General features: G+C 41.9%; 1 protein-coding gene across 1 annotated transcript in view; it reads right to left on the bottom strand.

The window, feature by feature from the left end:
• ALDH1L2 (aldehyde dehydrogenase 1 family member L2) overlaps positions 1–8,123 on the bottom strand; it is a 54,456-nt gene extending 46,333 nt beyond the window's left edge. The window contains exon 1 of the mRNA XM_045779987.2: positions 7,982–8,123. Coding sequence (XP_045635943.2) covers positions 7,982–8,029 — 48 coding nt within the window. The 5' untranslated portion in view covers positions 8,030–8,123. The remainder of the gene's footprint in view (positions 1–7,981) is intronic.
• Between the last annotated feature and the right edge of the window lie 4,176 nt (positions 8,124–12,299).

The raw sequence follows: 12,299 nt of genomic DNA, 5'->3' as shown, positions 1-12,299 counted from the left end.
ACCCTAGAGCTAGACTACCTGAGGTCAAAATCTTAGTCGTGTGGCCTCAAGCAAGCGACTAACTTCTGTTGCCTTTTTTCCTCACCCATGAAATGGGAATAATAACACCAACCTCACAAAATTTTGATTGAAGTAGAGGCCTTATTAGGCAATAAGAAGCTCAGTGCAGTGTCTGACACAAAGTACTGTTTAAGTCAAAGCTTCAATAATGTCTTAGAGGTTTTGCCACATCCTAGACACAGTTTCGTGTTTCTTCGTATCATCCAGAATTCCAAAATCCTTGTAAATGGCCCAAATCCATTTGGCCTCAAAACCTGGATTGCTCTAATGGAATGTTCTTTATAGGTTTCTTGTAAGTTTGCACAAATTCTTTGGGCTTCAAACTTGACCTGAACCGATATACTGCTACTTATAGTCTTTTTTTATGGTATTTATAAGGACTATATGAATATCTATATGTATTGCTGCAGAAAGATCAATGTATTTGGTTACAGATACGGTCCCAGACCCTGCTGTGAATTGTATGGAATATACTGTCTATGTACCATGTTAACTTTCTAACATGGGGATAATTCTGAATCCCAAAACATATTTGGTCCCACAGGTTTCAGATAAAGAATTAAGGCCTGCACATCATTTCATTTCATATAATCACTGCAACTACCATGTTTTATTATCTCCCATTTTACACTATTTAATGAATGAAGAAACCAAGTCTTAGAAAGGTCAACCATATCCCCAAGGTCATACTGGCAAAAAGGAGGAGAGGTGGGATTTAAACCCAGATCTGGCTGGCTCTAAAGCCTACCTTGTTCTTAAAAATAAGATAATCAAAATGAGTTACCACCACCACCCACCTCTTTTTTCTTCCTTTTAGAAGATTAACACGGTGTACAAAAGTACATTGATTACCAAAAACACAGATACCATGTAGACGAGAGTAGCACTAAGGGGTTGTAGCCTTAAAGAATTCTCTTTAAGCAATTATACCTCCTGTAAATTCTCCCCAATGGAACCCTTTCACAAAGCTAGGGTAATAAGTTGACATGATGCTTGTTAAGACCGTCGTGAAAAGCCGCAGGTGGAACAGCCTAGATGCAGGATGGTGGGTGTAGAGATGGTCATCAGAGGGTCATGACGTCATATGCACATTCCTCCCTGGTAGAACACGGCTCCACAGGCTTTGGATTTAGAATTTTTTTCCCCCTTCACTCTAACTGGGATTCTTTAATGTTCCAGACAGTCATTCTAAATTAGTCAAGCTTCACTGTGAAAATCTGATTATGAGAAAACAATTTTCCCTTATTTCCCACTTTATTAAGGGTGTAGACAGCAACCCCTTTTAGGCATGAACTTAAAAGCACATGGGTTCGCATGTTCCCTGTAACTAAGCTGATAATTAAACAATTAAGGTTTTAGTTAAAAAATTCTTTTCCAGGGCCAGCCAAAGTTTCTATCCCCAAAGAGCCTAGAGCTTCAACATCTAACAAATATTTTCAAGCAAACAGATGAACTCTGTGATGACAGCACAGTTTGCCTATAGATAATACGTGATTATTTCATTCATTCTTATCAAAAACATCAAAATGTTCTGTACATATTCCATCTACAAATCTTATCATTAATGCTGTTGCTTGAAATAGAACCAACATGCTGCCTACCTTAAAAATTTGGCTTTACCTCACATCGCTACCAACACCAGATATTTTAAGACCTCTAAAATGCTACTCTTAGAATGCAAAAGAGCCAAGAGGCTGAGCTGACTCAAATGTAATGTTACTTGGAGTTCAATTCCAGACTGGACACTCCCCTAGAGAGACAGTATTTAAAGAAATGTCAGTATCTTTGGAAATACGACATTCATTGAAACAGTTTCTGAGCTTAATGCTAAAGCTGAAGCCACAAGGGTGAGTTTGCAACACTGAGACATGCTCGCATTTTATGCTTTTAAGTGTGTTTACAATGAGTTAGCATAATTCCCAAAAGCCAGACTGGGATATTCTACCTCGGTCTTATTTCTCTAACTATGATCTGAAGACTGACTGCCGTGTTGGCGGAATCAGCAAGGAGGACGTGCTGAGACTGTGGGTCCCTGGGCCCCACGCCAGATCCACTGAGTCAGACTCGCGGGCCTAGGAAGTTGCATTTTCACAAGCTTCCCATTGACTCAGAGGCACACTAAAGTCAGAGAATCTCTGCTGTATAGAGAGCATGCGCTTGCCTGCTACATAAAAAGATTCTGCCCTGGGGAGTTCGGGTCAGGAAGCAGAGCTGGAAGTAATTGCAAACATTTTAAGGAGACCCTAGTATGTGCCAGGCATTTCATATATATTACCTCATTTTGATTGCCCAATGACTCCTGGAGATAGGCATTCCTAAGCCACTTTAGAATGAAGAAATTAAAACTTAGAGAAGATAAGATACAGCCTGGAGTCAAACACTTACTAAGTGGCAGCCCTCAGATTCTAACTGGTTATTAGTGTCCATCATTTTCCCATAACACAGGTCCTACCAGTTAAAATCTGAATAATAATAGTATCTATTTCATAAGGCTGTTATAAGGATTTATCAGGATAAAGCATGTAATGCATTAGTGTAGCGTGTGTCAAGAATGAATGCTCAACAAATGTTAGCTATTATTATTATTAATAATAATACCATAGGTAATACCTGGGTGGATAAAAAACGCTGATGATGGATCTTTCCTACTGGAAATGTGCCATCAGCCCAGCACTGCACTGAGCTCTGTTTATTAATTTTAAAAAAATGTATCAACTATTCATCATATGTCTTTAGGACTCACAGTAACCAGTTTTACTAGTGAGAATACAAAAGGCTCAGGGAAATCAAACAAACTGCTAATGAGGGGCAGAGGCAGAAGTCAAACCCAGATCTGTCTCGCTTCGGTAGATACGTTTCTATCACTTTTCTATGTTGAAGGTCCGTCCCCACCCCCCTTTTTTTTAAAGAAAAATATGACAACAGTTTGAGAGGTGACTTGTGGCAAACAGTTCCATCAGATTTCTAAAGAAATACCTTGGTGGTCTTGACAGGAGAGATGGGCACCATTCATTTGCAGGGCGGGTCTGGTGACCAGAGAACATTCTTTGAGGCACTACAGGTGCCTGTTATATTGGTGAGAAAGAAGAGGATGGGGCATAAAATGACTCACAGCATTTCTAAATCTGGGTGGTAAGTGCTATTCTCTTGGGGTTCTCTACTGATCACAGTCAGCCTTGCAAGAGCCTCTGGCAGGCAACACCCAACACGGGGCTGGAACTCACAACCCCAAGATCAAGAGTCAACGCTCTACTGACTGAGCCACCAGGCACCCCCAGAGCTTTTGCTTTTTAAACTATTAAATGTTGCATTCCCAGGCTCTCCACATCCTGGTGCAATCCTCCAGGAAGCAAATTAAGTGGATTCTCATTACGCTCCAAAGATTAAAATACAAACAAACGAAACCCAGACAATTTTCTATAGAAAACGTAAAGGGTCAAGGCTACGATTCTGCCCTGATCCGAAGTGCTTCTGTGAGCAGGTGCTACCGTAATAGAAGAGGAGGGTGTAAAATAAGGCCAAAGCTACTCCCATCAGGAACTGCGAGAACTGACAGCTTTACATGAAGGGCCTTTCCACAAACGAATAAAGCAAAGTCAATTTTTCGGAGACAGCGAGGTGCCTAACACCTTGTGGAACCTTTGGCACATGGTGCCCCGCATCATGCCTGACAGTGTACAAGAGATACCCACGGGGCTTGAGTATTTACCATGCTCTGGGAACAGAGCATGGGAGGGATTGCAAATCAAATGCCCAGCAAGAATGTTTTATTTGGCCCACGGAGCATTTGTCAAAGAGCTGTGGTAACATATTTAGGGGGTTTCACCTTAGTGGGCTGAGTTTTTGACTTCTTTTTAGAAATCAGGAGGTTTGTCAGCCGTGGTCTACATTTCCATGTAGCAACAGTCGGCTAGAGCTGAGCAGCAGCTGCCCCCTTCCTCTGGCTGGCCATGGCCTTTCCCTCCCTCTAGTTCAAATCCTTCGCTTGTGTTGCCTGTTTGGCTTCTGTGGGCGTTTTTCTTTGAGATCTCTACAGTAAAAGATCAAGGAAGACTGGTCCCTGTCCTCAGGAGTTGACCAGTTAGCACGAAAGACCCACAAGTAAAGACATATTGACATCATAGTGCTAGGACAGGAAAGCATAGTGTGGGTGTGGAAGCCTGGTAGACTTCCCAAGAAGAGAACTCCCTAACGATCGTAGAGCACTCATCTTAGGGGCTGGCCAAGAGGAGGGTGGGGATTATGGGAGGTCCTTGGGAAATTTCAGACCGGGGGGGGGGTGGCAGCATATACAAAGAAATGAATGAGTGGGCAAAGTGGGTTCAATACTGGAAATTGGAGGGTAATGACAAGTGACACTCTAGGGACAGTCAAAACACCAATTAGGGAGAGTCTTGTCTATATCAAATATTTTGGACCTTTTTGTGAAGACAGTGAGATCCACTGAATGACTTTAAGCAGGAGAGTGATACTGTCTTATTTCTATGTTGACACACACTCAGGCGAGGCATGAATTAACGTCTGGTGGGCACCCCTCTAGTGTTTGAGAATTGAACAGATAGTGAAAATAAAAGCTGACCTAGTAATCCACCTTCAATATATTGACAGGATGTAGCTTGCAATAGCGTAAAAGCCCATGTTACTTATTGTAACAAACCCTCAGACTAATAGAGGCAACAGATGTAAATCTATGTATGATTCAAACACAACTCATGACACACTGTAAAGGACAAACTTGTGCAACTTGATTTTCCTATTGCATAATCATATAAAGAATGTATTCATGAGGACTTTCTTGGATATCTGGCCAACATTTTTTTATCATAAAAAGGATAACAGATTTTTAAAATAGGGATGTCTATGGGCTTTTTTTGAAAGCAGGGACTGTTTACTTCTTGTTTATTGTTTTATCCTTTCTGGCTGTGAAACTCTAAAAAAGTTATTTAACTTCTCTGGGTCTCAGTTACTTTTCTGTAAAATGGGCATAATAATAGTACTTACCGCATTGAGATGTTAAGCAGATAAGTGAGTGTATATGTAAAGCATTTATATCAGTGTCTGGTGAATACTAAGTGCTATATCCATGCTATCTATTATTATTATTGTTGTTGTTCTTGTTATTATTATTATTATTATTATTATATCATATCTCCAGGATAGAGCAAGTGCTCAGTACATAATATACAAATAAATACAGTTTGAAGTTGAATTTGAAGGTCCTAAAAACAAAGTAGACACCAAAGCAGGGGGTCAGGTAATTCAGAGACAAGGACCTGGTTGCTAGAACCAGGATGTAAAGACAGTACTTGGTTCCAAGAAGGGAAGAATCCAAACTCTTGATCATAAGGTAACCTCAAGTTCTGGAACCAGGCTATGAACCCAGAACCAGCAACTAGACTTGTCCCAGACCCTGGCAGAGGAACCTAAATAGGAGAGTGCAAAATAAATATGAAGGCCAAACAACCCCCACCATGGGGAGAAGTTAAGATGCAATGAACCAGGCAAAATATTGGAGGTGCACCATAGTAACTAATAGACAAAGGGTTTTATTGTTATCTATAGCTGCAGTGGTTAAAAAGATCCAGCCACGTCATTAAGCCGAAATCATTAAACATTTCTAAGTCCATTTCTTTAAGACAGAGAATGGAAAAATCGATTCTATCAGGAACTGTTATAAACTAGTTTTCCCACTGGATTTTGCTAGATTTTAAGTTCTTTTTTTTTCATTCTGCTTTAATACCAAACTCAAAAGCACCTATGATTTTTTTTTTTGCCTTTTTAAAGATGAAGGTATAATTTACATGCAGTAAAATATACCCTTTTCAGTGTAAGGTTCTGTGACTTTTGACAGACACACAGTCACCTAACCACTGCTACAATCAACACAAAGAATAGTTCCATCGTCCCCCAAAATTCCTTTCTGTCCTTTGAGAGACAATCTCTTATAGTCAATTCTTCCTCTAGGGCCAGCTCCTGACAACCACTTCCTTCTATCACTATTGTTTTACTCTTTCTAAAATGTCAGATCATTGGAAATCTATAACATAGCCCTTTGAGTCTGTCTTCTTACACTTAGCATCCGTTTCTGAGTTTCATCCATGCTGTTGTGCATATCAGGAGTTCACTCCTCTTTTGTTTCTGAGTAGGATTCTCTCATATGGACGGATTTATCTACTGTCTATCCTGTCACCAAAGAAAGGACATTTAAGTAGTTTCCAGTTTTTGCTGATAATGAATAAAGCCTCTGTAAACATTCATAAACAGGTATTTGGGTAAATACCAAGGAGTGCCATTTCTGGGTTTAGCATAGGTATATGTTTAACTTTATAAAAAATGGCCAGTTTTCCATAGTGGCTATACCATGTTTGATTTCAAACAATTCTTATAGAATGCCATCCAGAGGATGGCTCCCCATTTTTTATGGAGTAAAATATCCCAAGCACTCCACTTGTCATTCCACATCTTCCTTTTGGCCACAGAAGAACCTGTCTTCTTCCCAGCCAAATGTCACTGCTCTTCACTTGTACTCCTGGGTACAGCCAGACTCAGACCCATGACCCTTGACCCCTGACCCGGACCATGCTTGGTGCTTTCCTACATGCACGTTTTTATCTATGTCATTCGCCACCTGGGATGTTCAACTTTTATTACTGAAATCTTATGTAAAGCCCACTATTGCCATCTTTGCATTCTTCAAGAATCCCTCTGCTCTCAAAAAAAAAAAAAAAAGACAATTCAATGAAAGGTGTTGACAGAGGAGTCCAGTAAAATAGGCAAGCACCAGTCCTTGCTGATTCCTGCCTACCCAGATATTCCCACATGCCACGTGGCAAGAGAAAGCTAAGGAGGAGTCCAGAGCAAGCAAAAACTCCCCAAGAGCAGGTCTCTTTTTCCTTATTTTTTAAAAAAAGGTGAATACTCCCCAAATAACTAGGACTGGATGGGGTAAAGTGAATCCCCATTATTCGGGGCTGTCTGGGAGACAAAAGCTTTTCCATGTATGCACTGCTCAGCTGGTTTTTGGTGCTATTCAAGACTTCTCTCTCTGCCTTCAAGTTTTTTACATCTGGATATGTGTACATGCGCATAGGACTTTTGCAAAGAAGAGGAATCAAAAAGCAAATTCCTTCACGGCCCAGGAAGCATGGACTTCCTATAAAAGCGATAATGTACATGAGATGAATTGTTTTTTCTTCCCTAAACAGCTTTGAGTCAGCCTGGATGCAGGGAGGCATCTCGCCCGGGGCCATATGCAACGTGTCTGCTCTCTTTCCATTTCTGGAGGAGCTGATGCAATTCCAAGGCGCGGGGCTGGGCCACGGCTCGGTTCCTGCGCTACAGTTTAATACTGTTCCAGCCTGGTTGCTTCTGCAGCGCCTGGTAACCCTAGCAATCTTGCCGCCTGCAGCTCAGGAAAAATGAGCTTGCAGCCAACACCTCGGAGGGCCGTTATCTGAATGGGCCCTGAATGCCAGTCGGGAGCGCTCACACCTCTCAGGCCGCCCAGCGGGACCCAGCTGACTTGAATACTACTCTCCTCCAGAGACGGTCGGGGTCCTGTATCGGCTCCGTCTCCTGACCAGGGATCTCATGATTGAAATGAAAAAAGGAAAGGAAGCCGACTCTGTCTCCCCTGCCAAGTGACTGTTGCCACCCTGTCAATCCCAGCCAGACCGTAGATGTTCAAAAGCCGCATCCTCAGCCCCTTCCCCAGACAAGACAATGGCTCCCCTGACAAGCCTTACCCAAGACTCCCTCCGGATCCTTCTCCGCAGTCTCTCAGTTTTAAAAACGCTGTCTTGGCTTTTAACAAAGTCTAAACACCATGCCCACCCCCAGCCCCGCCGCCCGGCCCTCCGGCCCCAGGGTCTGGATAACAGCCCCGGGGGAGAGCCAGAACGCTCGCCCGGGCCAGACTCACCTGGCCGGTGGAGAAGCGCCGGAGCGCCTGGCTGCCCCTCCACAGCATGATGGAAGGAAGCGCTCAGGCGGACGGCGCGACAGCGGGAGTTCAGCCTGGACACGGCCTGCAGCCTGTGAGCGCGCGGCGGCCGCAATCGCCGCTCTCTGGGTCCGCGAGCGCGGGGACCCGCCCACGGCCCGCCCCCTCGGCTGGCACGGCCCCGCCTCCTCAGCTGGCAGGGCTCGGGTGGCCAATCGCCTGCGACTGGGCGGGGCCCCAGTTCTGTGCCACGCTAGTACCTACCAAGAGGGGCGGCTTCCTGTCGTGGCCCGAGTACTTAGCAGCTGGGGGATCTTCTACCATTTACTCAAACCCCGTGAGGTAGACAGGGATTTTCCTTATTAATGGTCAATCTGACATCCCAAGTCATGACCACAACACCGCCCTGAGGAGGCAAAGATGCGAAAGATAAGGGGGGAAGACACCTGGCTGTATAGGATCCTGATACCTATCTTGTAAACTGATAAGAGGATTTAAAGAAAGATTGTGTATAAAGTACTTGGCAAAGGGCCTGGCACAGAGCTGATCCCCAGTAGATGTAGACAGATAGATACCCACGCTTTCCCCTTATCGCTCTAGAAGGAATGCTCAGACATGCTTTAGCTAAGCCCTGGCCGCAAACAGAACTCCTTAGCCTGGCATTCAAGGCCATCTGCAATTTGGCATTTTCTCTCATTTTCTTGCTGCTCCTTTGCACGTGTAATTTAGCCTAACTCTCTAGTTCGTGCTGATTCTTTCCTGGATGATGATTCCCAGAAAAGCTTATCACCTGTCCCTTGTCACCATGTCAACACGACCAAATTCCTTCTTTTAAGGTATAAGTCAAATGCTGCTTCCTGGAGGCATTTTTCCTGATTCTCTTCTCCCTTGACCGCCTTATTTCCCCAAAGTAATCTTTCACTCCTCTGAATTGAGAAAGATTTTTGTCTATGCGTCTCTTCTGGCATCTCATTCTGGTACAGGTGTTTGTGTCCCTGTCATCTGCTCTACTGAAAGCTCCTTGTAGGCTGTGTCCATGTCTAATTTATCAGGATTTACATTATCTAGCACTTAGCAGAGCTCAAAAAGTACCTGTTGAAAGAGAGAATGAATGAATGAATGTGTTTAAGAAGGAGAGGGGAGGGGCACCTGGGTGGCTCAGCCGTCGAGCGTCTGCTTTGGACTCAGGACATGATCCCCGGAGTTCTGGGGTCGAGCCCCACATCAGGCTCCTCTGCTGGAAGCCTGCTTCTTCCTCTCCCACTCCCCCTGCTTGTGTTCCCTCTCTCACTGGCCGTCTCTATCTCTGTCGAATAAATAAATAAAATCTTTAAAAAAAAAAAAAGGAGAGGGGAAAATAAATCCTTAAAGCTTGGAGAATGGCAGCAAACATCAAGTTTTGCTCTAGGAATTGCCTTTTGTCAATTCAACCCATTTCCCTGAAGGCATTTTGTGACTTCTGGCTTCTTTCAAACTTCCAAACACCGATAATCATTTTCTTCGTTTTGATCTCTGTATACTGGGAGAGGTGGGCAGGGAGTGGGGTTTTTTCTCAGTAGGGGTTCCATGGTTATATTCTCCAACTCCCAACTTTAGGAAATGAAGAGTTTATGTCTATCCACATATAATGAAATATTAATGATGTCTAAGATTTTTTTCTGTAAGAATTAAAGATATTGTTCCCTTGATAACTAGTGGTTAGACCAGAGGCAATTCGAGTTTGACAAAAAGAAAAGCCCTGCCAACCTAGACTTCTAGACACAGCAAAAAGGAAGATGAAACAAAGTCATTTTTGTGTCTCTCAAACAAAAACTTGAGAGAATCTGAGGTAGGAAAACTTCCAAATTCATTCTATGAGCCCAGCGTTACCCTGATATCAAACCCAGACCAAGGCATGACAAGAAAAGAAAATTACAGGCCAATATCTCTGATGAACATACATGCAAAAATCCTCAACAAAGTATTAGCAAGCCAAATTCAACAATATGTTTAAAAAATCATTCATCATGATTAAGTGGAATTTATTCAAGGGATGCAAGCGTGGGTCAGTATTTGCAAATCAATCAATGTGATACATTACATTAACAAGAAGAAGGATAAAACCCATATGATCATCTCAAATAGATGCAGAAAAAGCATTTGACAAAATACAGCATCCATTCATGACAAAAACTTTCAACAAAGTGGGTTTAAAGGGAATATGCCTCAATACAATAAAGGCCATATATGAAAAAACCCGCAGCTAACATTATACTCAATGGTAAAAAACTCTAAGCTTTTCCTCTAAGATAAGGAGAAAGACAAGGATGTCTACTCCCCCCACTTACATTCAACATACTACTGGAAGTCCAAGGTGCAGTAATCAGGCAAGAAGAGGAAATAAAAGGTATCCAAATTGGTAAGGAAGAAGTAAAATTGTCACTATTTGCAAAAGACATGATACTATATACAGAAAACCCTAACAACTATATATAATGACAATATGTAACTACCAAGTTAACAGAATGTAAAATTATCAAGGTAACATATAGAATGATTTTTAAAAATCAATTGAAAAGAAGGCAAGGAAGGAGAGAGAAAGAAATATGGAATAGCTTGGAAACAAATAGAAGGAAATTAGTAAAATGTTAGTTTTAAGTATAAATATACCAGTAATTGCAGTAAATGAAAATGGACTAAACACTTTATTAAGAGACAGAGATTGTCAGATTGCTTAAAAAACAAAATTCTTACAAGAGAGCCATAAAATATAAAGATTTGAAAGGATGATTTTTTTTAAAACCCACTCAAACACTAACCAAAAAAAAAACAAAACCATACTATTGTAATAATTAAATAGTTATTTGCTCTAGTCCTGGTCAATAGCAGCAGTGTGATCTGCTTGACTACAAATGACCAAGTGACTGGTTGGTGTACCAACTATGTATTGCTTTTTTGACTTACATCCAAAATCTACTTCTTAGGATAACAGTATCCTCCTTTCCATGTGAGGATCTGCTTTTCCTCATCTTAGGCCTTGTGGTTCCTATGAAGTTTCTTTCTCCCTTACCCCACTGGGATCCAGGGATGGAGCATATGACCTACACTAAGCCAATCAGTACATCTCTCCCACCCCCTTAATGACAATGATCCATTCAAATTGTGCGCAAGAACCTAGTAAGGCTAATGAAGGCCGCCAGCAAGACCTAATTCTAGGACTCCTGTTTGAGCTATCAGTTAAGTGTGCCCTTTTTATCACTTTTGGTATTGTGATCATGTGAACCTGAAGCTACCAAGGGCTACCTTATGGAACCTAAAGAATGTAGCAAAAATTACGGAAGAGAGAGAAAAGAAATAGTGACAATCCAAGACCTGATGTCATTTGGGGCGCCTGGGTGGCATAGCGGTTAAGCGTCTGCCTTCGGCTCAGGGCGTGATCCCGGCGATCTGGGATTGAGCCCCACGTCGGGCTCTTCTGCTGTGAGCCTGCTTCTTCCTCTCCTACTCCCCCTGCTTGTGTTCCCTCTCTCGCTGGCTGTCTCTATCTCTGTCAAATAAATAAATAAAAATCTTTAAAAAAAAAAAAAGACCTGATGTCATTTGAATTCTGAAGCCAAATTGCACGTGAAGGTCAATCCCACCACTACATGTTTTTAATTAACATACAGTAAAATTGATTTCATTTTTGCCATACGGTTCTATGAATTTTTATGCATGTAAAGATTCATGTAAGTAACACAGCCGTCGGGATACAGAACCATTCTATTCCCCACCCCAAAACTGCCCTGTCCCTTTGCAGTCCTGGCTAACCAACCACCCCTTCTCACCCTGACACTCTCTGCTCTGTTCTCTGTCACTGTGGTTTTATCTTTTCAAGACCGTCAAACAAATGGAATCGCATAATATATAACTTTGTAGATTTTCTTCATTCTGCAAAATGCCCTAGAGATTTGTGCTCAAGTTTTGGGATTTTCCAGGGATTTTGAGATTCTTCTGGTATTGATTTCTGTATGATTCCATTGCAGTCAGAGAATATAACCATCACATTTCAGTCCATTAAAATGCATTGAGATTTGTTTTATGGCCTAGCATATGGCCTATCTTGCTGAGTATTCTTTGTATACTTGAACAAATGTCTGTTTTGCTGTTGTTGTGTAGAATGTTTTATAAATATCATCTAAGACAAGTTGGTGGAGAGTATTGTTCAATTCTTTATTCTCCTATATTCTATTTTATCAAATACTGAGCGAAGTATTAAAATTTCCATATAATTACATCTATTGTTTCTTTCTATTCTGTCAGATTTTGGTTAATTAAA

This window comes from Ursus americanus, chromosome 17 (assembly GCF_024610735.1).
Source record: "Ursus americanus isolate L20-20 chromosome 17, mUrsAme1.1.p, whole genome shotgun sequence".
In the NCBI taxonomy this organism is placed as follows: Eukaryota; Metazoa; Chordata; class Mammalia; order Carnivora; family Ursidae; genus Ursus; species Ursus americanus.
Note: the sequence above shows the minus strand (reverse complement) of the source record. Positions and strands in the feature narration are given on the sequence as shown.